Source organism: Perissodus microlepis, chromosome 3 (assembly GCF_051167445.1).
Source record: "Perissodus microlepis isolate ML-2025 ecotype Zambia chromosome 3, ASM5116744v1, whole genome shotgun sequence".
Taxonomy (NCBI): Eukaryota; Metazoa; Chordata; class Actinopteri; order Cichliformes; family Cichlidae; genus Perissodus; species Perissodus microlepis.
The window spans coordinates 25,844,315-25,872,009 of record NC_140463.1 but is presented as its reverse complement, the minus strand read 5'-3'; the positions used below and the strand labels follow the sequence as shown (position 1 = coordinate 25,872,009).

The 27,695-nt window shown below is 41.3% G+C and overlaps 1 protein-coding gene across 1 annotated transcript; it reads right to left on the bottom strand.

Annotated features, from left to right (window-relative positions):
* Positions 1–155: 155 nt before the first annotated feature.
* Positions 156–27,695, bottom strand: LOC146390725 (adenylate cyclase type 2). Its single transcript, XM_084923702.1, has 26 exons — positions 27,413–27,695; positions 24,561–25,811; positions 22,186–22,383; positions 21,825–21,986; positions 19,665–19,814; positions 18,775–18,929; positions 17,299–17,410; positions 17,054–17,181; positions 15,523–15,681; positions 15,282–15,441; positions 12,651–12,788; positions 12,442–12,467; positions 12,243–12,296; positions 11,321–11,384; positions 11,114–11,211; positions 10,929–11,013; positions 10,173–10,310; positions 9,057–9,134; positions 8,554–8,729; positions 6,800–6,884; positions 6,532–6,690; positions 4,693–4,839; positions 4,469–4,576; positions 4,141–4,255; positions 3,784–3,908; positions 156–1,543 (listed from the first exon to the last, which is right to left on the bottom strand). The coding sequence occupies exons 2-26, from the start codon at positions 25,455–25,457 to the stop codon at positions 1,409–1,411; spliced, it is 3,852 nt and encodes a 1,283-aa protein (XP_084779828.1). The 5' UTR covers positions 25,458–25,811; positions 27,413–27,695; the 3' UTR covers positions 156–1,408.

Sequence of the window (27,695 nt, the reverse complement as noted above, 5' to 3'; positions counted from 1 at the left end):
GAGCACTTGTGGGCGTTACCGTGTTAGGTAAAGGGGGAAATTCCACAGTTCTTGTTAAAGTGCTCACTGATGCACGTAGGAAACTTCCACACACACACACACACACACGACAGAGACACATGTGTTTTTTTTTTATTTTTTTATTAGCTTATAAATAGAGTGAATTCTTCAACTTACTCAGAAATACACATCCAAAAAAAGAAGACGAAGAAATATTCTGAGCACAATCAGAATAGGATCCTTTAAAACATAAAATAAGTCTTTTTAAAGTGCAAAATTTCCAAATGTGCATCATGTGACTCTTTTTTAATGGCGTAATTATACTGATATTCTGATGTTTTACAGCATAATTAATGACAGCTATGGGGCCACACTCGATAAATAAATCATATTTCAGAGCTATATGGTTTTATTAAATCTCTCTGGCTCCAGCAGTGAGGACATATGACCAGCCAGTCCTTATTCTTTTCAGAATTTCACAATACAATAAAAGCACAGGTTAGAGAATAATAACAATAATACTAAAAAAAAAATCACAAAAATAAATATATTTTACACAAATATTTTTCTTTCCTATCCCATGGAACAGCTTGTGATTCCCTCAGGTTAAAACAAAAATATTACCAAACCTGTTTCCAGCTGCACATATAAACCCTTTTCACAGGCGTAGCTAAAGTTATGAGCAGTGCCAGTGTTTTTCCTTCAATGACGAGTCATTATATCAGAAGACAGCAAATGCAGCAATACAGTAAAAAAAAAAACAAAAGTGAAAAATGTAAAGATATCTGAGCTAAAACCTAAATGTCTGTAGTGAAAAACATAAATAATCTAAAATAAAATCCTCTAAATGTAAATCCTATATGATCCTTCATATAACAGCAGTGATCTTTGGTACCTTATAACTTCATACACGAGTATTGTGTGATTCAGCCACGACCAATGTACCAAAAAAAGCATATTTCATTTAATGTTTTCAAAATAATACAATGAAAAGTGTCTGCAGCAGTTTCACATGAAACACAGATACAGTACAGAAACAGTAGGCAGCATGCGTGGAAAGCAGCATGCGTGGAAAGCTCCCTGCTTTCGGTTGCTTGCTTGCAGTTGTGCGCCTTCCTTTGACCAGTCTGAATTGGCTTCTCTTTGGTGAATGTGAATGATTGCCGGGTGTTGACCTTTGCCGTTACATCACACAGAGGCCGTGCAGTTGTCTATAATGACTGCCGGCCTGGCTGAACATACAGTGGTGTTTTATTTTAAGTCCTTCACACTGATTGTGTTTCTCCGTGTGGAAAAAGAAAAAAAGAAAACCCCAGAATGAGTCATGCAAGTGTGAGCTTGGCTGCTACAGACAAACAACAAGCACCTGCAGCTTGTGTCTGGGCCGTGGCCTGCAGTGAAGGCTTGATCAGAAATCAGGAGACGTGTGATCCGTGTTAACAAAGTAGGTGGTGAGCTCCCCCTTCCCCTTCACATTCACTTTTCCTCTGAGAGTGACGCCGTATCCCACAGTCTGGACCATCTGGGACGTCTCCTCGGTCACCTGCGAGCCAGAAAATGACAATAAAAAGAGTTAGGTTATATGTCTCTCCAGGCACCTTTAAGCTGCTGTGCCAAAAAAAAAACCACACCTGAGGCAACAGAAAAGCGCAAGAGGCAACGAGCTGCCAAGGCAGAGCTCACAGCTCAGTATGAAAGAAAAGATGATGTCGTGCTGGAGTCACAAGAAAAGTCCTGACCCCAGTTAATTCGATTATATGAATCAGACCACGTCCTGTCACTCAGCACATCCAACCAATGAGGAGGGGAGTAGACATCAAGACCTTATTGTAACGAGAACCTGAATGTCTCAAAGAAATGGACGTTCTTTTAATGCAACCAAGCGACTGTCTTTGGGGCTTTTTGCATAAAATTCTAGTAGATTAACCCGATGGTGCTACAGGACTGATCTTGTTCCTCTAGAACAATTTGTTTCCAAACACATGGCCCGTGGGCCAGAATTGCCTCAGCAAATTTGTTTATGTGTATCTATCTATCTATCTATCTATCTATCTATCTATCTATCTATCTATCTATCTATCTATCTATCTATCTATACATATATATATATATATATATATATATATATGCATATATACAGACTTTTTCTAGCTTTTAAAAAAATCCATTTAATTTAAACTTAAGAAAACTGATACTTTTATACATGGTACAGTATGACGTTAAAGCCTTAGATTTGCTTCCAAAGAGTCAGCTTTCTTGTAATTCTTAAAGTGCTCTTGGACAATAGTTCTCCAGGTTTTATGAAGGTATTTCAAAGTTTTCTTTGGACATTGGCTGCTTTTTCACTCGTTTTCAGTTCAGTCTTTTTGCCTTTTAAGAGTAATGTTTGTTGTTTTTATGCTTGAATCCTTCAAGCATAAAAAAAGGCTCCCAAACAAAAAGCAAGGGATCAAATTTAGCCACTTTGTTACTAACAACCTGTTGTAAAAACACTCAATTTGTTTCAATTTCTTTAGTTGAATCTATTGAAAAAAGCCAAAGATAGCATAGCTTGTGTCATGGTTCTGGGTCAATTTGACCCTACATTTTGAGTCTCTTGTGTTTTGGTAATATTTTGTATTATGGTTTGTGTTCTGGTTCACTAGTAGTCTCTGTTTAGTTCCTTGATTATTAGATTCCCTCTTGTGTCTTGTTTTTCTTGTGTTCCACTCTACGTTTCCCCCGGCCCGTCATGTCCCCCCTCGTCTGCCGTTCCTCCACTCCTCTGTCAAACTCGTGTGTCAGTCTTGCATTCCTTCATTTCCTGTTTTATTGTGAAGGTCTTATGTTCCATGTTCAGTGTGCTTAGTTTAGCTTCCCTGGACTCGTCATGTCTAATTTGTCTCAGCTGTGTTCCCATGTGTTTTCTGTTCCCTCGTCGTTGTACTGTGTATTTAAGTCTCTGTCTCCCTCTGTCCAGTGTTGTGTTTCCTTCATTCCCTGCTGTGTGTTCTGCCTACCTGCCTGTTTAGTTACTTGTACATTCCAGTTTTAGTTAGTTTTGCATTGTCTGATGTTCTGCAATAAATTATTAACTTAAAAAATTTATTATTTGCCTCCATGAGTCTGCGCTTGAGCCCTCTCTTGCCTGCTTCACACAACCAGCACATGGCAGCTTGACATACATGAAATAGTGTTTTTGGACCGACAAGGTGATTCACAGGGAGCTATTAGCTGAAAACTTGGCATATCTCAGCCTGATGAGCGGGATGTCCTTAAAATACTGAGGAAACTGGACAAAGGAAGAAGTTGCAGGCCTAGAAAACCATTACATTTATTGTAGTGTTGTTGTGTGGCATTCTTACCAGAAAACTAAAAATACCCCTAAAAAACACACAACAAAAATAATCTCCATTAAAATTTTATTTGATTTTTTTTCTATCTAATAGAACTTAATTTTACCTTGAAATATTTGTTTTGTCGTATTGTGTCCTTATGTTATTTTATTGAGCTATATATTTTGTTCTTCTTCTATAAGCTATTTTAGGTCGTGTTTGATTTGTAGCTGCTGTAAACGACTTTCCTAACCTTTGAGAGTCAGTAAATAAAGTTTATCTTATCTTACTGAACAATATTGAAACTTTCATCAGACTGGCGTCCTTTAATAATGCATTAATGCCTTTACAAACATCAATAAACCACCATACAATATTTTATTATCATATTATAGGCTTGTTACACCAAATCCTTCAAACACTGGTGAGAGAAACAGACTCAGGATATATTCCAAAAAACAAAACTGACCTGGATCTTGTCCAGTACTCCTGTACTGTCCATCCTGCTGGCCACGTTAACAGAGTTCCCCCAAATATCATACTGAGGTTTATGGGCTCCGATGACTCCTGCAATCACTGGGCCGTGGTTGATCCCTGAAGGTGAACAGCAGACAGAAGTTATTTCAGGGTTATCAAGACTGTCTGAGGAGGTGAGATCAGCACCATCCATCCACCCGTGTTGTCTTTCTTTAAATCATTTAGCTGTTTATAAAAATGAAAAATAAACAGACATCATGCAACTTCTGATTCGACTCTGAAAATAACAATAAATAACCAGACTATAAATAATCTGTAACATCTGCATTATTCTTCTGCAGAGACTCACCAATCCTCAATTTAAAGCTGTTAAAAGAGTGTTTGTTGATGTTTTCTAGTTTGGCCATCAAAGCGATGGCGAACTCCACCATGGAGCGCACGTGGCTGTAGGACATGTCAGATTTCTGTAGGGGGAGCCAGAGATCACAGTATTCAGTCAGAGGGAGCGTGTGCAGTTTGTTTACACTTTAAAAGTAGACCAGAAGACGGCTTTGCAAGCCTGGATTTGCAAATCCAAATTCTTTTCCTGAGTATGTCAGTCATCCTGTGTGCAACCTGCAGGTAATGACCTACTCAGCACGGTGATAACCTAAAGCTGTGACTTCAGGGTCACCAACCTTTCTTTCATCCCCCGGAGCCAACTGTGTCAGCCCTGCAGCAGCCATGTAGGTGCTGCCGATGGTCTTAATCTTCTCCACCGAGGAGAACTTGGGCTTTGAAAGAAGCTGCGTGAAAGAGACACAAAGAGGAAGAGAGAGTGAGAAAGAGGCAGAAAAGACAAAACGTTCCAGCAGGCTGGTGCTGACAGCAGCAGGACTTCACACCGTCAGCTTCCTCATACCTCATCGAAGTCTGATATGATTTCGTTGAGGAATCGCAAACACTCCAGGCCGTCTTTGTTTTCGCTCGTCTCGTTGTAAAACTCCTTGAACTGAGGCACCGATGCAAACATCACGCACACGCAGTCATATGACTGACTGTACAGGTCCTGAAAGGATGTAAAATAAAATTATGATTAAAAAAATAATTCCAGCATAAGCCTATTTTCATCCAATTTGCATGCAGGAGCCCTCAAAAGTCAAACCTGTTCTGCTGCTTTTTGCACGTGAAACTCCAAAAAGGTTTCATAACTCGAAACTAACGTGTTGGTGCCAACACTCAACTCACTCAACATCCAAAAATCATTGATTTTTTTTCCCTCCACAGTGTTTTCAGACTAACTACTCTCAAATATGGCTGACTGAATGATTGCGGTGGTACAAATAGTAAGAAAAATATATGAAGCAGAAACTTTTTTCCCTTTATTTCCTGTCAAATATGTGCTGTTAACCAATAATTCACACGAGGTCAGAGGTATGTACAAGTAAAGGCCATGAGAATTAAAACCACTCTAAGCACTGTTTTTGAGATTGTCGTCTACTCTTTCACTGTATGATGTCAAACAGAGTGGACATCCGTAATATGGCCATCTGAGCCAAGAATGCCCCACCCACCTATCGTTCACAAACCTTCTGTTTGCAGGGGACAGCCAATCAGAAGAAAACTGGCTTAAAGGCAGAGATGGTAAATGGCCTGCATTTGTATAGCGCTTTACTCAGTCCCTAAGGACCCCAAAGCGCTTTACACTACATTCAGTCATTCACCCATTCACACACAGGCAATGGCAAGCTACGTTGTAGCCACAGCTGCCCTGGGGCGCACTGACAGAGGCGAGGCTGCCAGACACTGGCGCCACCGGGCCCTCTGACCACCAGTAGGCAAACATGGGGTTAGTATCTTGCCCAAGGATATTTGGCATGCAGCCAGGAGGCAGCCTGGGATCGAACCACCGACCTTCTGATTAGTGGCTGACCTGCTCTGCCACCTGAGCTACAGCCACCCCAGATAAAGCAGCTTGTCTTTGATAGAGGATGAACTGAGGAGCTGCACCAAAGCCCGATAAAAGACAAATATAGGGGTGTGCAACCGACTAGATTTAAACCTAAATTCTCTTTTTTGGCTTTCAAATAAAGTTTTTTTTCCCCATCAATCCATCCATCTTCTGTCATTTATCCAATTCAGGGCTGCAGGTGGGTGGCCGAAGCCTATCCAAGCTGCCACAGGGTGAGAGGAAGGGTACATCCTGGACAAGTCACCAATCTGTCACAGAGCTAACACAGAGAGATGGACAACCATTCACACCAATGGCTGATTTCGGAACCACCTCAGCCCACTGCCTGCATGCTTTACACTGTAGCAGGAACCTGGAGAGAATCCACACAGACACGGGAAGAACATGCAAGCTCCACACATAGAAAGACCAGATGGTGGATTTACACCCAGGACCTTCTTCCTGTGTGGCTAAATCGCTAACCACTGTACCACCGTGTCGGTTTGTTAAAAATATTCCTTAAATCTATGTTCGATTGTGCCAAATAATCAAAGGATAACTGATTTTTGCCTCAATGGAGCAGTTCTTGATAAATAAGAATTATTTTGAACTGTGAATCATGCAAAGCTCCAAGGACAAAAATGTGGTGCTGCAAATGATCCTTACACGCCCACTTTCATATTTCCTCATTAAATTCCTCGGAATGTCACACAGTGGAAGATAAATATGAGTATCAGGCTTGTTTCCAACTGGATCTGTATTGAACAGATAAAGGACAGAAGCTGTGCACCTTGGGAATGTCTTACTTACCTGGTTATTGATGTTTTTGCCCACGAAGAAAGAGGCGACGTGAAGTGGCAAGACGTTCTGCAGGAGGAGCTTATTGACGTTCTCCATGGTCTCCATCTCATCTCTCTCTGTCTTGAAACAGCGCTCCAGCAGGAAATCTACACGGCAGCTCAGCTCATCCTGAGAGAGAAGCGAAGAAGCATTGGTTTAAACCCGGATGTGACATGCACGGCATTTCCTTTGTTAAAGAACTTCTTGCACACGGACACACACAAACACACACACTCACCTGTCTGGCCAGTATGACGCATACAATGTAAAAGATGGACAGCCAAATCCCAGACATGATTTGAGGGTCCTTCAGGACTCCGGGCCTGTGGAAAATCCCATGCATGTTATTATATGTAGAACCGTGCAGGCTTCTAACATGTTTCCATTACATATATGTTCAAAGACCAGTGTCTTGTATCACACACAGCCGATGCGGCCGGCGCCCCCAGGCGGGCCTCAGTCTATAGAAAGCCGATGAATAAGTAATGCTGATGTGAAACTCCAGACCAGGATTCACAATCTGGACTCTCAGAGGTAGACAAAGAGTAGGAAATCCAACACTTTGGCTTGGCAAAGCACACTATGGCCCAGTTCCACCTCATCTCCTACACCGTCTCCCTGCACACTTTTACTTCCTGTGGAGGCTCGTCCACATTTAGTGCTGTTCTAAAACAAATAGCTTAAAGCTGAAGTGGATAATTAAGACCCCCCCCCCCCATTAAAGATTAACAGCACACTTCTAAAGTGGAGCGGCTGATTTGTGTCCGATCAATTATAAACCAAAATCAAAGGCTTATCCTGGTGATGTGTTTACCTTTTTTTTTTTTCAAAAAGGTCATGCTTCTCAACTGGAAAAGGGTGGAGGACTTAGGCTACGTCCACACTAATGGGTTTTCATTTGAAAACGCATCGTTTTCTCTCAGTTTTGGCCTCCCGTCCACATTGACATTGAGCATTTCGAAAACGCTCACGAAAACACATACACACGCACAACTCTGTGAAAATGACTGAAAACGCTAGTGTGGATTTTCAAATCTATCCGGGCGAGTGTGGACTTAGCCCCAGAGTTAGGAGCTCAGGGGCTCAGAGTAGACCCAATACTCCACATAAAAGGAGGCAGTTGAGGTGGTTCAGGTATTTGACTGGGATACTTCCTAGATGAAGTGTTTTGTTTGTAGATTACATCTGTCAGCCAGCTTGAGAACACCAGGGTGTCACACTAGATAAACTGAGACTAGAGGAGGCAGCCTGGGGGTTGAGGGAGGTCTGGGCTTGTCTGCTTAGACTATTCTTATTGTGGAGGGGAGGGTGGTGGGGCCGGGGGGTGTTAGTAAAATACTGTTACACTTTTCTTTCATTTTTGGCTTTTTATTAACACAAAAAGCCTGAAAAAGACACATCAAAACACATGTAGATATTAGTTGCAGCTTTATTTATCATGAAAAGTTTAACATAAGAGGAAAAGTTCTGTCTTTAAAATCACATTTACAGCTTAAATTTGGTTGCCAACATTTAAAAATACTAACCACCATCCCTCATGTCCTGTTATTTGAAAATCGTTCCTTCCCAGTCATCGTGTTCACAGCATTTTCTGAAAACCTGAGATTGACCTTGAGGTTAAGATTCAAACTCATTCAAGATTTATTTATTTTATTTTATAATTAAATTTTATTACATTTTATCATTTTATTTTATTTATTTGTTTTTACATTTCATTATTATTATTATTATTGATAGTTTTTACAATTCTTTATTTTTTTAAACGTATTTATTTTTATTATTTTTTTCATTTTCATTTAGACACTATGGTATCAACTGATGCCATAGTGCCTTTTGAAATCTATTTATTAAAATCTGCTACAAACATGAGATATTGGAGGACTTGAACCTTGCAAAGTTATTTTAACCATTGCTCTGGGAAATATGGAGAATGAGGCGAGTGCTTTGCCAGTGTTGGCTTTTTCCATATGTGGAGAAGTGAAATGTACTCACTTGGAACCATTATAAAACAGTTCGATGAGGCAGGTTGATCTTGACTCGAAAACATAGAGGAAGAGGGCGAGGTAAACCACGACAGCCAGTGTGAGCAGCAGTGTTTTCACAGACATGCACGTCCTGGTGAACACAATCACTCCCAGCATGGCCAGCAGGCAGCAGTACAGGTAATACTGCATGTTTGGACAGAGGGAGGTAGCAGGAGAAATATGTGAGTACAACAGGTTGGGCGTGACTTGGAATACTTCGAGTGAAATGTTCTAATAAGTTCAAGCAGCTATGTAGCTCTCTTGGCCAAATATCTTTCAGAAATGTAGGAGCTAAATGTCAAGTATTTTAGCAACGTTCAAGTCTGTGCAGAGGCAAAAAAACAAGTCACATAGATCTATAAATAACAATGTTATTAAGAAATCTAACAAACTATCATACTGCCCCAAAGAAATGATAAAGTACATTATTTAACATGTAATAAAGGCGCAGTGAAGCATTTATTTACTCACAGGCAGCGTGTGGAGTTTCAAACTTTCCCACTCTGTGTTGTTGGCTATGCTGGTGCAGTTATTTCCAGGAAGGAAGTGCTGCAAGAAATTTAAAGTTAAAACAGTAAATGAGATATAACAGAGTGAAGAGGCCCATTTAGTTAATCTACAAAAGATCAATAATTGTTTAGCTGTTTTGTTATGAATGAATTTATAGCTAAACGCTATGCTGTGCCAAAGTCTTGAGTCACCCCTAATTTCTTTTTATTTTGTTAGGAATATAGGAAATAATTGCAGTGATTTACTGAAACAGATGCAAACATGCTTTGAAATACATTATATAGGGCATATGTTGAGATCTGGGAGAGTTCTGGGGAGGCCAATCCATGGCTGATACTGTTTCTACACTGAACAAAAATATAAACACAACACTTTTGTTTTTGCTCCCATTTTTCATGAGCTGAACTTAAAGATCTGAAACCTTTTCTACAGACACAAAGGACCCATTACTATCAAATACTGTTCACAAATCTGTCTAAATCTGTGTTAGTGAGAACTTCTCGTTTGCCGAGATAATCCATCCCACCTCACAGGTGTGGCATGTCAAGGTGCTGATTAGAAAGCATGAATATTGCACAGGTGTGCCTTAGACTGCCCACAATAACAGGCCACTCTGAAATATGCAGAGAAAAGTAGATTGGTGGATTTTTTCTCTAAGGACATTACTTTCAGATGATGGTCATCTGCTGTTGTCCAGTGTGTCCTTAAAAAAGGTAACACTCATTATAATGAGATATAGCAGGTTTTCAGCTCTTTGTCAATAACCTTGTTGATACAAAAACACTATTTTTATTATCTTTCACATTTTTAATAGATTCAACTAAAGAAATGGGAACAAATGGGTTTATTACGACCAGCTGCTAGTAGAAAACAGAAAATTTCCTCTAAAACTAAAACGACTGGACTGAAAATGAATGAAAAAGCACCCGATGTCCAACTTTGAAAGAACTTCAGAAAGCCTGGAGAACTGTTGGTCAAGAGCACTTTAAAAAATAAAAATAAATAAAAATGAAACAAAAAGAGAGTTGTTTTTTACTCTGAGACGTTACTGGCAGAACGACCGATGAAGGAACTTACAAGGTTGAGCATGGCCATCAGCAGAGTGATGAGCACACAGATAATGATCACAAACAACCGCAGCACAGCCCTGGTGGCGACGCCGCGGGATAGCCCAGATATCCACTGGACACCCACCGGCATCTTGGAACGCCATTTCTGTGAAACAATAAAAAAAAATGCTCATTACGTCACCTATCTTAATAAAGCTATTTGGAGCGATTTTAGTTGCTTTAACTGTGCATAAACAAGTGTCTGCATATTGAGACGTTTGCACTTTTCATCCAAACTGTGAAGCACTACTTAATTAAATTAAACTGAATTCAAATCGCTGCTCTTTTCAGAGTTAAAGTGAGATGATAACGTTGATAACACTCGGTAAAAGTGAAGGGATACTCTTGTGCAAAAACGGACTGAGGAGATGGACAGAGGCGTGTTAAATGTGTCTCAGCGAGCATTTCTATTAAAAGCAAAGAAATATTTTTACATTTATGAGAATTGGTATAAGATTCAGGGTGTGCATGGTTTGGTTTTCATTGTTTTCTTTGCTTTTGTCTTGTATTAAAAATAAAAAATGCAGGACTAAATGTGCAAAAGCTCCTGCGTGTTCCTCTGGAGCCGTCAGTCAACCCTGAACCTGGACCGTTCACACCGCAGGTGCACGTACGCGTGTTTTCTCTTCATTTGAAGAACCACTGACACTGAAACCTAGACTGTCGATAAAAGGCGGATCACCTGTTGATATGTATTAAACACAGCCCGCCTGGGTTTGTTTACCTCCAAGTATCCAGTGAAAGCAATGAACAAGAACACCACCATCACTGCAAAGGTCACACCGTAGGACACCGCCATCACGAAGTTCCTGTAGAAGAGTGAAAATTCATAGTTCACACCACTTTCTCCCCAAATAATAAAAGACGTGTGCGCTTGTGAGACGGCAAGCAAGAAACAGTATTACTCACGTCTTAGAGACCAACATCTGGACGGTGAAAAGAGCGACGAAAATTAAACCTAAGCAGCTCATTGAGTGGTGCAAACCTTCCACTTCTGAAAAGCGGAACTGAAAACAAACAAACAAAAAAATAGTGTAAATGGCTTAAAAATGCTCAATAGAACCTTAAACGCGCTTAAAAGTCCAGTAATCTCATCTTTGACTTGAATGAATCTACCTGTTTCTCTAAGTTGATATCGTTGAACAGCAGAGTCAAACAGTTGAGCTTCTTTGCTCTCTTCCTGAATGAAAGATTGGAAAACAATCAGAGGACGAATCACAGAAGCCAGAAATATTCAACAAATCAAGTTTCTTAAATTAATTTTAATGACTAACAGTCACGCAGTCTTATGAAAAACTACATACACCCCCACGGCGTCCACAGGAGTTAAGAGGGTACGGTTGGAGTCAGGCACTGTTAATGTCAAATGTCCTTAATTAACTGAACATCAGCAGGTGTCAGAGCACCTAATTTGCTGCTCTGGAGCAGTCAGGTGTTTGTTAACACAATGACATGATCTGACAGCAAATTCACCCCCGAGGTCAGACTGTGCTATGTTCAGAGAAACTGCACAAAGCTCAGACTCTACAGGCCTCAGTTGGCATGTTAAATGTTAAAGTTCATGACAGCACAGTTAGAAAAAGATTGAACATGTATGGAAGGCCTCTTCTCTCAAAAATGAACAGGTTAGGTTTACAAAGCTGCAGCCAAACACTATCAGCTGTGAAGCACAGTGGTGGAGGGGTCATGATTTGGGCTTGTTTTACAACTACAGGACAACTTGTGCTCGCTGAGTCGACCGTGAACTCCTCTGTTTGCCAAAGTATTCTAGAGTCAAATTTGAGGCCATCTATCAGTCACCTAAAGCCTGGTTGAAACTGGTTGATGCAACACAACACTGGTCCCAAGCAAAGTCCAGACCTCAACCTGAAACAAATGCTTAAGTGGGACCTTGACTGTGCATAAATAAATCCTCATTGCCAAGAACAGTGGACCAAAAAAGTTCTACGAGCGACTGAATGGTGGGGTGTGCTGAGGTTTTCAGAGGACTGTTAAAACCGTTTTAACTCTACAGGAGCACTAAAACAATAAATCTTACCTTTTAATGTCCAGCGTGTCCAGCGATCCCCTAACACTGTTATCAATGACCAAACTGGGAAAGAAAGAGGAACATGTTAGACACATCCAGGGATTAAAGGATGGATGTTATTGTTCTATTTATTTCTATTAAACTTGAATAAACAACTAATGCTTTTTTGCATGACTTCTCTAGTGATCTTTGGTGATCTTTTACTAACCAGTCATCTTGTGAAACCAGGCGTTCCTGAATCAATCACACAAACAAACAAACATAAACACAGTGAGAAATAGATTGACACCTTATTCAAATGCACAATGGAGTTAATAATGAAACGCTGATTAGAGGCCAAGCAAAGGAGGTGATGTGACACGCTGCATTTCTGAGGGAGAAACGAAGCAGCAACAGCACAAATGCACAGATACGTACGGTGGTTGACTTCTTGGGCCGTCTGGCCTCGGGGTTGCTTAGGCCTTCGAAGGGGTTGACGCTCTTCCAGGACTGGAGGTACTGAGACATCCGCAGTGACGCTCGCTGCCTGTTCTCCCCTGGTGTAAGATGGCTGGGCTGAAATTGGGGCAAATATTACAGCTTAACATGATTTGAACTGTAATTCATTTTCCTAACAGATACAATACAACAGAGGGTTTCCAGAGGGAACACCACTATCATCTTCCTAACAGCTTTTAATCTAACAGCTTCCCTTTTTAAGCGTAACGGTTTACATTGTGGTTGCTGTTGTGAAATTACATATTACAGCAACGTGTTGATTCCTTAACCCTTGGATGCACAACCTACCAATACCTACACTCTTCCACGAGTGGGGTCAAAAATGACCCCAAATAGAAACAATGCATTTTGCTATAAACTCGGTTGTTATTCTTCAAAATCTTTAAAACGAAGAGTTGTAATATTTTCATATTTGAGGTATTCCCCATAAAACATGTTTGTGACATGAGGCACTTTGCATTTTTATTTATTTTTTCATTAATTTTAATTAATTGCAGTTTTTGTATCACTTGTATCACTTTTGTATGCTTGCTCGGCATATACTGCAGAAGCTGGGCCTTCCTTCTGAAAGGCACAAGTTGTTCATCCACTGTAACACAATCACTGAGGATGAATTTCTGCCTGCAGTTGACCAGGAACAGGCCCCATATGTAGCGGAAAGCTGCCATGTGGTTTGTTTTCAGTCGGTAGGCTCTGGTCCTCTTGTCATCAAAGTGCAAGAAACGGCGAATATCTTTAAATCTTTTAATTGGACTCCCAAAAAACACACCGACTGGTACATCTCAGTTCTTCTCACTTCCTGCAAGAATGGTCAATCAAATGAAGGCCAGGAGCTTATGTTTGATTACATTTTTCCAATCTTTTCCCCTGTCTATGGCTACTCTTCATGCCTCCATGTTTGTGCATGTCAGCACCTCTTCTATTATATTATCAGACATGAACATCTTCCATGCATCTATTGGGGAGAAAGTACTAAACCCAGGTGCAAGCCCTGGGTGACTAATTCAGAATATCGTGGCTAGAGCAGTAAGAGGGGCTCATTCTGTTAGACTCAATATCCATTTCCTCTTCAGAGGACTCATCAGAGGACTCCTCTGTATCTGACTGGCCTTGTTCAGTGGGGGGGACAATAGTCTGGGTCCTCTATATCTTAGATGTCAGATTCTGAGTCAGTGCCTCCGATGGGCTCTTCATCCCATCCGTCCTGGATCATTTGTAGGGCAAGATCCACAGGGATCCTTGCTGGCCTCATAGCAGCCATGTTACTTTAAATATTTAAAAAAAAAAAACAACATCAGAAAGGACAATGTTTGAAATGCACAGTAAACTATAAACAGGGCTGCACATAAATGGTCCGCAGGTGGGCATTTGCTGTCAAAATAAAAGACGCATACCAGATAAGAAGTTGCAACGCTTGTTTGCGTACATTAGATGTTCTGGAGGAGGACAGACATTTGTTCAGAACTCTTAAAGATGTCGAAGAAGCAAGCTCCATATGCAATTACTTTGGTGTTTCTCCACCACAAAAGAAGCGCATATTCTATGAATTTCCGGGAATACTTTTGTTTTGACATGCACACCTGCGGACCACTTATGTGCAGCCCTGGCTATAAATCATGTATGTTACTGTGTAATAATTAATTCTTGATCCATCAGAAGTGTAAGTGGGTCAGTCAGAGTTGCTAAGAATGAAAGTTTCATAGAAGATTCCACAGGAACTGCTTGGGGTCATTTTTGACCCCAGTTGTGGAAGAGTGGGGTAGTGATACAGAAACTGCATTTTCTTTAAATTAATGAAAAAATAAATAAAAATGCAAATGGCCTCATGTTACAAACATGTTTTATGAGGAATACCTGGAATATGAATATATTACAACTTTGCATTTTAAAGATTTTGAAGAAAATGCACACGTGGGGTCATTTTTGACCCCACGTGTGCATCTAAGGGTTAAGCTGGGCACAAACACAGCTGAAATTCCTAACATGGAATGAGGCACAACACGTTTGATTTTCTCGCGCAGCACAAGAGTGAGAAAACACTCGAAAGATTCAATCTGGCACCTTCTGTCTTTTAAAGACAACGTGTCACAAGTTCGTTTAATCACGGGTCATGTGAGCGGGAACAGTGAAGGGTATTTTCACGAGTATACTTAGAGTCCTTTTGAGATGATTTCCCCGCAGTTGTAAAGAAATTCACAAGAAGACAAACACGTGTTTTATTTGAAGTCAGAGGTTGGGATTTCCAAGGTTCGAGGAAATGAAAGGTGTTTCAGCTTGATTGGCTGCAGTATTTTTAACAGGAAAATTTAATGTGGGTATTAATAAGGTTACCAGGGATCAAAAATACTACAAAAATTTGACTGATAAAGTAAAAACATAACACACTGTAAACTGAAAACCAAAGTAAAAGAAAAAAACAAACAGCTTCTGTGAATATCTGTATTTACCACATAGTTTATAAACTTGGAAAGGAGTAGGATGAAGTTCACATTTGTTTGATATTTTTGGAAAAATACCTGACCCGTGTCTCACAGACGGGCAGACACCTACCAGTCCGTGCCTCCTGGGAGGACGGTGTGGCTTCTTGGGGTCAATCACCAGGTATGTTTTTCTGCCCTTCAGAAGATGGTCCCGACTCCCCCCGTCCCCATCCTCAACTTCGTACGCTCCGTTCAAGTGTTGGAGCGTCTCCTCTGTGATGTGGACCCGCCTATAGATGAACAGTAGAAATAATAAAATACACACAGCTCAGAGTTTCATTATGTTTAAACTGACTTTAAGCGTCTCTCACCCAGGGAGACCTCCGGACTCCATGTGGTTGGCTAAGGTGACGTCATCTGACCACACGTCGTACTGCCACTTCTGCAAGCCAATTACGCCGCAGAGCACGTTGCCCGTGTGAACGCCTACTCGCATGTTGATCTGCACCCCGGTTGCCTCTCGCAGGTTACTACAGGGAGACAAAGGCATGAATCAAATCAGAAACATTCAGCCCTGATCCTTTCTGGCCTTGTTTCGTCCACAGTGCTAAGAAGACAAGAAAAAGTACCAAAAGACAAATAAAACAATATATATAAGTGTATATATATATATTATATACATTGGTTCAAAGACCCTTCAATAATACGGAGAAAACCCCAACAATCAGACAGCCCGTATTAGAAAGCACTTGGTGACAGTGGGAAGGAAAAACTCCGGACCTGCTCCAGACTAGGTTTTGTGTTCAGCATCAGTTACCATGGTGATTTAGCTAGGTCAAAAAAGAGCAATTTTCCTGACATGGAAAACTCTGACGTCAAGCTCGACACAGCTCGCTGAGCCGTTAATCTCATAGTGCACCACTGTGGACATCACAGCAGCACAACCTCAACAAAGGGCAGAGACGGAAAGACAAGTCAACAGGTGACAACAATGAGTGAGGGGGAAACAGGAGAGGAAGGAATAGAAAGTAAAACCAGATCAGGTCACATACGAAAGCAAACCTTCAAAGTAAAACAAGGAGCCAGTGAGACAGACAAACCCAGAAACAAAAGAAAGGAAAATAAGAAGAAATCAAAAAACAAAAAAACTGCTAATGATGAAAGCAACAAATATAAGAAACAAAGGGCTGCAAATACTTTACAGAAGTGGCAATCCCCTGTTTGTGCAGTGAAACGCAAGAAAAGATGGTGATGCAGCTGAAGAACATTATAATCTTATGTTAACGTTTCGTTAGTTTAAACAATAACCCACACTGACCGCCCTGTAGAAGCTGCTTCTGTACAAAATGTTGTTTTTAATTTATGCCTTAGAGGGGAAATCAAAAATGAAAGACTATTAAAATAACCCCCAATCATTAATGTAAATCACTAATCTTCCCATCAGACTGACACATGACACTGTAATGTAAATTTATACACCTATTTTTATCCAAATATGAGCAAAACCGTGCAAACAAAGCCAGATATTTCGACATTTCATGAACATTGTAGGACAAAATCACACAAGACCTCACTGAAATGAGCAGCACCAGTGTATTATGGACTCTTTATAGTTGCTACTGTATGCTCCCAGCAGCAGGATAAAGTCTGCTTTCAGTCGTACATTTGAATATGAGCGCAACGAGCACAAAGAGGAACTTAAACAGGGTACATCACATGGAAATTCACAAAACCGACGTGCTTTACTCAGATGGAAAATTATTTTTAGCACGTCAGACGTTTTAAACAAACGTAAAGCACATTTCTTTTTCTTACAGTCGTCTGTATGTGTGGAGAAAAACAAAATCGCCTGAAATACACCTAAATATGAGTAAAACTTGAAATAACTTGAGATAAACTGACCTGATGGCAGTGCACATGTCCAACCCCATCTTAACACAGTTCTTGGCGTGGGTGGGAATGGGGTCAGGCAGACCAGACACACAATAGTAGCAATCCCCCAGGATCTTAATGCGAAGACACCCATTCCTCTACATATGGAAAGAAAGGGACGAGAAAGTGAGTCCGGGAGGTCAGAGCTGACACAAATCAAGTCTTTGTGGGGAAATGAAAGGGTTATTTCGGGGTGGGTGAGCTGGTATTTGCACCTTGGCGATCTCGTCAAATCTGCCGAAGAGCTTGTTGAGCACAGCGACCAGCTCTTCGGGTGTGCAGGTGCTCGCCAGCTTCGTGAAGCCCACGATGTCGGCGTACAGGATGCTACATGAACCCACACAGACAAACACACCACTTTACTTTAAGCCTTATTAACTGACACTCATCCATTCATTAAAGGATCTGTTCTATGCCTTAAAGTCCTTCTAATCATCATAATCATTGCACGCCACCCTCACACCTTCCCATTTCTGGCGACTAATGAATAAACTGCCTTCATCGTCACCTCTGAGGTTTCCACAAGTGCACTGCGAGACTGTGTTAGCCTGCTACCAAGCTAAAATCAGGATGTTTTATAAGCATTTAGATAAAACTGCTAAGATACCTTATCAGCTAACTCAAACTCTTTTTACACACATAAGAACAGGTGTGTAAATGTTAAAGGTGTAGCCCTATTGTACAATCTAAATATAGACCTTTCTATATTTAGATTTTACATTTGGTCATAATTTGGTAAGTCTGAACTAACAGCACCCTGCGGTAATGTTAAAGAACAACGTAAATATCACATATATGACGCCATATCAAAGTTGGTGCTATGTGGTTACAGATGATTATGTTTTTCTAGATCAAAGTGGTTCACAAACACAGCGCTGTGTTTGTGTTGTCTTCAGGAAGGGGCCCGGGTCTTGTTCTCACGTCAGCATTATGTCATTTGAGCAGACATCAGACACAAACACATGACGCTACTGCTACATTTGTTTGTGGAGGGGGTGGTGGTGTAAACAGCAGAACCGTGTGCTGGAAACTTTCACTGTGACCTCACCCGTCCACACCTGAATTTGAAACAATTTAATACAGGCGTGCTAAACATGAGGGCCGTGTGCCGGAATTGGGCCGGTAAAGACTCCAATCCAATCTGACCCACTTTTAACTGTATTTTCATGAGTTTTACAGCTTTTCTGTCAACTAACAAAAACCTTGTTTTATAATTACGAGTCAGTCTCATTAATGACCACCCAGAGCTTTTTCTGATATTTGACACATTTATTCCTATTAGATTTCTTTCATTTATTACAGCAGCATTGCTTTGTCATGTAAACCTTCTTTTTCTTATATTAAGGTATGTCAGCGATTCAAAGAGTAGTTAAACGTCTTCTTAGGAGAGTTTCTGACCCCCTTAAGATCAGTGCTTGTGTCCCACGATGCAAAGTCAGCTTGACATTCCTGATTTCCTACTTTTGAAGTCTTTTCTTGGTACATGTGTATACAGCTGGCGAGTCCGCCCCACTAACCTGCTTGAAACTGTCTGCTATCTCTTATTCTGATGTCATTCACTGCATATTTTTACATTTTCAGGACTTTGTGTACTTCTTGAGATAGTTAATCCCACCAAACATGAATAATAGAACGATATCACAGTCGACATCACGAAAGGACAATCAGCACTTTCTCCCGGCGATGCTCACCTGACGTCTCTGTGCTGCCGTACATACAGGCTGTGAAAGTTGTTTGAGGTTGATTTATTCTCGTCGTCGCTCTTGGGATTCGACAGCCTGCTTATTACCTCCGTCTTCAGCTCCACGGCGATGTACCGTGGCAACACGGACAGCAGGAGCTGCTCCTGTTGCCGGGGAAACAGACAGGACGGGGGTTACATGTGTGTGTGTGTGTGTAGAGAAGGTGGGTGAGGAGTTCACAATGGCTGTAAAAGAAAGAGATGGCCATCAAAAGCCTCCTTGAAGCGCTGCCATGTTTACTCGGTGGATCAAGTTTCATCTATTTGTTTACTTGCTGTAAATGGTTCCCATTCAGGCTCGCCTATTATATACGCTGCTCGACTTCAGACAAGTGAATGATTAATCTATTGGACTAATAGCAAGAAAAGCATACAGTGTCACATAAAGACGACTTTAATGAGAGCGATTACACATACGAGTCAATTAAATGAGCTGCCCCCAAGAGGAATGGAGGAGAGATTAATTTATCAAATTATCTCATTTGTTTATTTTACTACTTTAGCTGTAGGATGGATTAAAGCACACTTTTGTATCTTTATTTCGGAAATTTGAAGCAGGAGCGAAGAAAATTAACTTTCTGGCTCGTCACGCTGGCAGCGAAAGAGACATCGAAACAAAATTATATTTCATTGAAGGCAATAAAACGCTCCAAGCCAAAATCAATAAAGGGCGGGGTCAGACACTTTAGTTTTGTGTCATTCATGTAAGCAAATAACTGCAATGTGCTAAACAAAGGTAAGCAGAGCGGACGAATGCTCTGCCCAAATGAAACGACAATGAAACGGGTTTGAATGGAATTCGGAGGCCTGATGTGAGTCACGTCTGTTTGAGAAGCTGACCTGCTGATATTTCTTTATTTCCTTCTGGGAGCGTATGGCGCTGAACTGCTCTCGCTTCTGATTGGATATCCGGAGGTCTTTCTCAGTCCTGTACAGGTGAAAAACTCCCACGGTGTTCACGCATGCAAACAGCACAGCATTCGCCACCAGCTGAGAGACGAAACAGTCAGAGGAGAGGGGGTGGTTATACTTTAGCCGTCCTCTCATATACGCTGTTATATGAAAATTAGAGACACAGAGCACGAGATATGTTTCACTAACTGAGAACTGCAAACTGCACAGCTGCTTACAAACACATTTAATTTGATTTGATCCATGGATCATGAGCTTGAATGAATGCCGTGGTAATTTTTGGACTTTTAATGATTTCTTTGAGCTGTTCTTTGTCCAGGCTGCACAAGGTTGAACATATACTGCTTAAAAGTATACATATAGGCTCAAATATATACAGGCACTCACTTAAACATTTAATATGTTCTACAGTGTCTTCTCACTAACTTCTCGTAAGTGGTCATGACTGACTCCAACTGGTAGTTTCTCTTTGCAGCATAAAAATGATTTGTTTGATAGAACTCATTGAGAAGATCTGAGAAGGAAAGATTGTAGATTTACAAAAGCTCATCAGTTTAAATGATTTTATGTAAGTACAAGTTATTTGATGTGTCACCACTAAGACCTGAAAGAAGACCCACGGATGTTCAGGAATAACCCACGAACCACCAAGGCTCAAGACTAACATGAAGTGGAAACTGCTGCAACACCAGCATCACTGTCCACAGTTTGAAGCCAGTTTTACATCATGGATTGAGAGGGCGCCGACCAAGGGAGAAGCCTCTGCTTCAATCTCGACAGGAATTTGCAGCTCTCTTCATGGACGAGCCAAATGCCATCCAGAGAAAAGTTTTCTTGTCAGATGAGACTGTTATGAATTGCAAAGCACGTACCCAAATACAGACTCAAAAGCTGAGCTGAATAAACAAAACACTGACCTTTGTTTACAGAAGCAGAAAAATCCCAGACCCCCAAAACAAAGTCCTTAAATCCAAATGCGGAAACATGCAGGCAATATACAGGAAACAGAGGAGGAAAAACAGTAAAACAAACACAGGCAAACAAAGGCTTTAAATAGACACGAGAGTTATCGGGAAAAACCAAACAGCAGGGCAATTAAGAACCAGATGAACCTAAACCAGGACAGGAAAGGAAGGAAAACTAAACACAATGTACATGAGGCAAAAGACTAGCAAACAAAACAGAAGGGCCGCTAAGCCACTTACAAACAACTTGACATGAAGTAACCCTAGATACTGAGATTTCCAAACATACATAAAAACTGGTTTTGGCTCCGATAGAGTAGGCTAACATTAAACTTCTGGAAAGACCTTCAAAAGTCCCCTCGACCACCTTATTGAGGCCAGGGGCTACTTATCTTCGCTAGCAGGCCTACCACTTATATTACTGCAGAGGTCCATGACCTTCGTAACACACAGTTATTACTGCTTTCTAGGGCATGCCTTCTTTGGGGATCTGCCAGGCCCGGGAGCCGATGCCAGTCCCCATCCTCACTATGCTTAAGAGCCGTGTCTGTGCCAGGAAACCAACTTATTTAAATGAATTCTAGTGATTCTGCCAAGATGAGTAGTCATACATCTAGCCAGAATTATGCCAGAAGCTTGTTGATGGATATCAAAAGCGTTTTCTTGAGGCCCAACATGTCAAGAGACAGTAACCCAAATATTAGTGGGGGGTGTGTCTATATCTGACCCTTGAAAATCCAAAAGAAATCATTAAAAGTCACGCACATGATGAGTGAATATGAACATCAGACCACAACTGCATGTGTTTATGACTTCACTAATAATAACAACGGGTGATTTACATTTTTCCAAAGTAACTGAGCCCTGTTGATACCGCTGTATCACTCTATTTGAATTTGAGGTTTGTTTTTTTTCTTTTCTGGCTCATGCAAAAGGAAGCATGTCTCCAAAATTTACATATGAACTTCCAAAGCACACACCAATTATAATTTCAGCACGACCAAACCCTTTTCATTAATAAGAAATAGGGAAAAACAATTAACGTCACAAGAGGAAGGCTAACATGACCCTGGTGCCGTTAGAAACTAGTTTAAATATATTCAAATATGACATGTGTGTGAACCTGCACAGCCAGATCTGGTGTCTCTGGTCTGGTGACAGGAACGTAGACGCTGATGATGATGACGTGCGAAACACTGGTCCCTATCCCGACCATGAGGGCCCAGGCCAGCGAGAGAGGCAGCACCGTGTACACGCTGAGAGAGAGGAAGAGGAAGAACGCGACCTAAGAAGAAAGAAACATGCAGCAGTTTAGAGCTTATCCCAGCTGTCCTGGGCGTCTTTTCACTTTTAACTACTCCTTTGTTTCCCGAGGAGTTGCCACTGCGGACAGATGTGTATGTTTATTTGGCGCAGATTTTACACCGGAGCCCATCCTGATGTAACCCTCCCATTTATCTGTGCTCAGGACCATTGGAAATCACCTGTTCCCACGCTGTCACTTGTCCGCCCGTGAAGACGAAGACCATCGCAGTGATGTATAGTATCCCCCAGACGAAGAGGGCCAGCGCTCCTCGACAGCGCCTCACCGTGGCCAGCCAGGGCAGGCAGACGAGCAGCATCGTGCTCAGGCAAAGAACAATGCTAACAATGGACAGAGCGCCCACATGTTCGCTTATTGTCTGTGAAAAGACAGAAAAAGTGAAATAGTGCTTTAATGTCACCAACATCTCAGCTGTTTGAAAGTTTAAAAAATGCTCTAAAAGAAAACTAAATTGTCTGCTCCTGCACAAACTCCTGCACAGCATTAACAGTGGCAGGGAAAGGAGCACTTCCTATTAATATTAATGCATTTGGAAGAGCTTACTTTGCTGTTTACTATATCCAAAAAACACCTGCCTGCTTAGCACAAAGGAGCAAAATTAAAATGCTTTTATTCATCAGACGTGAAAGCCGGGCTCAGCTTCAAACAGGTGGTGCCATGTTTTTAATCTGCTTCAGCCACAGGAAGTAAAGGTATTTTAATTTTCACAATGACAGGGAGGATTGGTTATTTTTAAAATGGAAATATTAGTTTTGACTAAGTGTTACGGTCATCTATCCACTTTAAAAGTTGGTATTTATAAATTAAACGGGAGGGAGATTAGCATGCTAGCTTGGTGATGCACATGCAGTGTGCGGCTAGCGTTAGCACTAAATACTGCCGTGCAAACACAAGACTGGACAGTATTCTGACTCAAATGTAGGTTTATGTGTTTCAGAGAACATAAAGTGAATTGAAATTCACGAGTACAATGAAAAGAAGTGCTTTCTCCTTTGTCATTATATAGCTTAGCTGGGCTATAAATGAGAAGCAAAATGTGATTATATTTTATTTAACTTCTTAGATGTCTTTTAGACCTCAAAACAGAAAACTTGTTGAGCAGGTAAAGGTGAATAGTGAATGTTTGGGATAAGCTCGAGTGAAAGCCTTTGTTCAAGCCTAAAAAGGTGATTAATCAACTTTCTCCCCCCCCCACCCAAAATTTAGATATAAAGGGAAGCCTTTGTAAATACCATTAGCGAAAATGTTACCTTGCATATATGTACATTTTATCTTGTATAATATTATTGTTCTTTGGTTATACTGGATCTATTTATTCTTGCTCTGTCCAATCTACTGCTGTAATGATATGAATGTACCTATCTACCTATCATTTATGGGACTAATAAAGGATATCTTAACTTATCTGATCTTATCTGAAAATGATAAAAAATTTTTTTTTAGCTTTTTAGATAATTTGATGTTTTATTTTTATTGTATCGTCTGATACGATAGCAACCGGTTCTTACAGATCACCCTTTTTTAGAGACAGAAAACAGTACTTAAAACAAACTTTTCAAAGGCAGGTAATATTTGTATGTACGGCTTTCATGTACAACAGTGACTTGCAATTGTAAGAAGTCATGTGGTCTAAGTGAAGTGCAACAGGAATGCTGTTGCGTTTTGGTGAAACAGGTTTAATCCTCCATTTTCTTGGTGCCACTGGCTGTAAGATTTCTCCTTTGGTTACGCTCATGTTGATAATCTCAAAAGTGGCAGTTCTGATCTTTTCTTGTAATTCTTTGGCATCTACGTGACTTGCACTTATCTGACTCTATATGCTGGCTATGTTTTGCTGCTTTAGGTCTCAGTCACAGGCCACCTACTGGCAACCATCTGCGCAACAGAAGTCAGATTCACACACACACACACACACACACACACACACACACACACACACACACACACACACACACACAGTTATAGAGCTCTTTACTGTTTACTGAACTCTAAGAACTTTTAATCTCTCAGCCTATCACACCTCGATGGATGCATTTTGGGGTGAAGTATCTTGCCCAGGAAAACTTGGACTAAAATAGCCATCAATGAGGCTACTCTGCGTTTTGGTCTGTGTATCTGGAGTGGATGTTATAAGATAAAATAAGATAAGATAAGATAAGATAAGATAAGATAAGATAAGATAAGATAAGATAAGATAACCTTTATTAGTCCCACACGTGGGAAATTTGTTCTGTTACAGGAGAAAGTGGACAGTGCAAAGTTACATAGCAAAAACTAGAAAAAACTCTGGAATACGATAAGAATAAGATACTGATTATGTTGTCTGATCTACAATTTCAATCAAATTTTGAACTCAAGAAACTACAGATCCACGTGCTTTTATTTTGGAAACAGCAACTGTGTGTGATGTGGACATCTACTTCCCTCTTGCATCAAAATCAGACATAAAGGGACCAGGAAATGGACCTCTGGTGCTCAGTGGGGTGCATTTCCCAAACTGAAGCATGGCTGTTTAGTGTTCACTTTAATTCTCACCCTTGTGGCGGCGAGGACGATGATAATGACCAAACTGAAGACCAATGTCAGCACCAGTCCAGACACCATTAACGGAGTCTCCTCCACGCACTGCAGACAAGCCCTGTGGGTGGCCTGATAGCAGCAGCACACGCCCTCTATCACAGTCTGCCTGGACAGGTTGCTTCGTCGGTCGTCATCTTCGTTGGCCCACCTGATGTCGATGCTGTCCCCGGATTGGCTGGCCCTGGGGGAAACACTGGGTAATTCTGGCGAGCTTCCACTCAGTGAATTTTTTGTTTTTGCTTTAGTAGTCACGTCAGTTTTAGAATCAATGCTATAGTTGTCATGACTGTTTTTAGGGGTTTGCTCAAGCTGAGAGGTGTTCAAGCTGGATTCAGACCGATTGATGGGAGAGATCCGGCTAGCCTTTTCGAATACATTTCCATCGAGCTCAGACAGCTCTTCGTCACAGGAATCAGCGCTTAAACTCGCGCCGCCGTAACCGGGAAGGGATTTTGAGCTTCCGTAGTCCGAATCACTGCAGCTGTTCTTTTGCATCGAAGCCCTGCTGTCACTTTGTAGCTTATCACAATCTGCACCTGCTCCCCTCACCAAAGAGTTGGCTTTGTTTGGTTTGGGGGCCTGTGCAGTCTTGGCCACTCCCACCTCTACGGAAACCTGGGATGCACTGAGTCCTGACTCGCCTCCGATGACGAGGCTGCCTGTGCTACCATTTCTGCTTTTAGCAGAGCGCTTTAAGTTGTCTGTGAAGTCCTCCAGCTCAATGATGTTGCGCCCGTTGACTTTGCCCTCCCCGTCGTTGGAGACGACAACAATATTTGGCACCAAGGACAGCTGCGAAACTTCTGCTCCAGGCTTCCCCTCGTCCGGGATACCTCGGGACTCGTCTGGCATGGTGACCCAGTGTGAGTGCGAGGGCTTTCGCAGTCTGCCAACCTGTCACTTTGCTTTTCCCCTTGTGCCCGTCAGCTCCTCTGCATGACAAAAACACACTAGAACAGTGTTTGTTTGTCTTTACTTTCCCTTGTCGGGTGCTGTTAACGTCTGAGCAGCAAGGAGAAGAGTCAGAGAGTATTTCAGAGAGAGTCCAGCTCCTCTGTTTTCAGCACTCTGCAAGTCAGGCGATGAGGCTGAAGACGCTCCCTCTGGATGTGTTACGGACCCAAAGATTGTCGATAAGGAATCTTAAACTGCAAGATAACCTCTTTAGATGGGCTCTGATCCATACTGGGGGGAAGAAGGGTCTCCCTGTCAACAAGAAAAACACAGAAAGACCACACATTCAGCAAAGGTTAAACCAAGCCAAGCCTTCACCTTCAGCTTCCAAAGCCTGATAACACGCGCACTCAGTTTGTACCTGCCCTCGGTTTTAATGCTATTTTAATGACCGACTTCTTCTAGTCCTTTCCCCATTATGCAAAAAAACGTGTTAGTCTGGCTGCAGGCACTTCCCCAGTAACACACTCATGCATGCACCCTGTTCAGGTGTGTACTGGAATGACACGCAGCTGACGCACTCACTGAGCATTGGAAACATTTTTTCAAGCCACCACCTAGATGCAGTGGTTTGCTCTGATCTGCCTCTTCCCCTTTCCTCACTGTATCTGATTAGTATGCAAAACATCATGACTGCCACTTCCAAGTCCCCATCAATTCACAGATTAAAATATCCTTTTGATCTGTCCAGTCTGCTGCAAAAAAACCATCAGATATCAGATTTAATAGCAGAGTCATGGAGGGATTACCTGGTAATTCATCTGATTCAAACCGCTCACCTTGACCAACCTGCACCCGGCGCAGGAGGTCAGCTTTAAGCCGCACACTTTGAGATTGAATGACAACAGCGTGGTTTCTTTCATTCACTCTCTAACACAGGAGCACTGTGTCTGCTCATGTGGCAGAGACAGCGCAGTTATTGTTCTTACTTTGTGGTCCTTTTCCCATGCCTGCTGGTTTCACTACTCTATTCTGTGTCTGTGAAGCACTTTACAGAAAGAAGAAGGGGCTTTCCAAGAAAATCAATGCAGATACCTGGTCCAGGTTCTCAAAACTGTGTAAAAGACTATTAAAACTATCTAGTTTAATAAAGTGTACAAAACCAGATCTCTTTAAGATGAAAACCAACTTTGGAAACTCTTTTTAATCAAATGGGAGTATTTTTTAACACTTACAGGACACTTAAAGGCATTTTTAAACCACCTTTTTTAGGTTATATAACAAAGAAAGGCAATTTGACAGCGTACAAAAAAAAAAAATCTCGTTACAAAATTATTTTAAACTTAATTCTGTGTGCTGAATGCCACAAACTCGACCCACTGTCTTGACTTTAGCGACTAAAAGTCATTGGTCAAGCCAAAGAAAGTCCCACAATTTAAGGATTTCTCGCACAAGTTCAAGGGCAGCTGGTGAAGTTTAGAAAGAGCCTCTCACAGAGAGATTTTACCTGCACGGAAAACCTGGAAATCAGAGTTTGTAGAAAGCTTTAAAAGCAAATTCAGACAAAAAAAAGATAAAAGGGGGAAGGTAACAAAGCCACCTCTGTCTCTGTTTCTGATGGATGATGGAAGCATCTGTCAGAGTTTAATAAACTGGTAATTGGCTAAACAGAGAGGGACAAAATATTAAGGACTGAGAACAGTTTAAAATAGGTCTATCCGTTTGACGTGCGGTTCTTGCTCTTGTTGGGTGGTTATTGTCGCTTTAAAACCGATTTAACTGTAATAAATTAAAGCGGCGACGTGAACTGTGCGTCAAGGCGGAAAAAAGGCGCTTTTGCGCATTAACATCTGCGCTACAGTTACTCGATTTAAACGGCGTAAGTGTGTTAGAAAGACAGGTGAGATTCTTACCTCATTTTTTAATGATGTTAACGTCTCACTCACTGTCACTTACAGCCTTAGATCCCCCACACACAGTAAACCTCATTTCCCTCTTTACGCGTAACTTCCTCCCTCATCCACGGAGCGCTAACACGCAGGCTTCACTTTCACAGAAGTTCACAAAAATTAATAATAAAATAAAAAAGGTGAAAAATATCCTGTGAATTTAGTCCTTTCTTTTCGAGAACAGACGTCAGAAACTTGCTGTATGTCTGTGCGCACCGAGCGACCGCTGGATTGGTTCTGGCGCGAG

Excerpts from the sequence above, each read along its gene's own strand:
- LOC146390725 (XM_084923702.1), bottom strand. The coding sequence starts at position 25,457 with ATGCCAGACGAGTCCCGAGGTATCCCGGACGAGGGGAAGCCTGGAGCA. Across the intron at positions 11,385-12,242 it reads GACACGCTGGACATTAAAAG|GAAGAGAGCAAAGAAGCTCA; the intron begins GTAAGATTTATT and ends TCTTTCATTCAG. Across the intron at positions 4,577-4,692 it reads TCATATCAGACTTCGATGAG|CTTCTTTCAAAGCCCAAGTT; the intron begins GTATGAGGAAGC and ends TCTTTCACGCAG.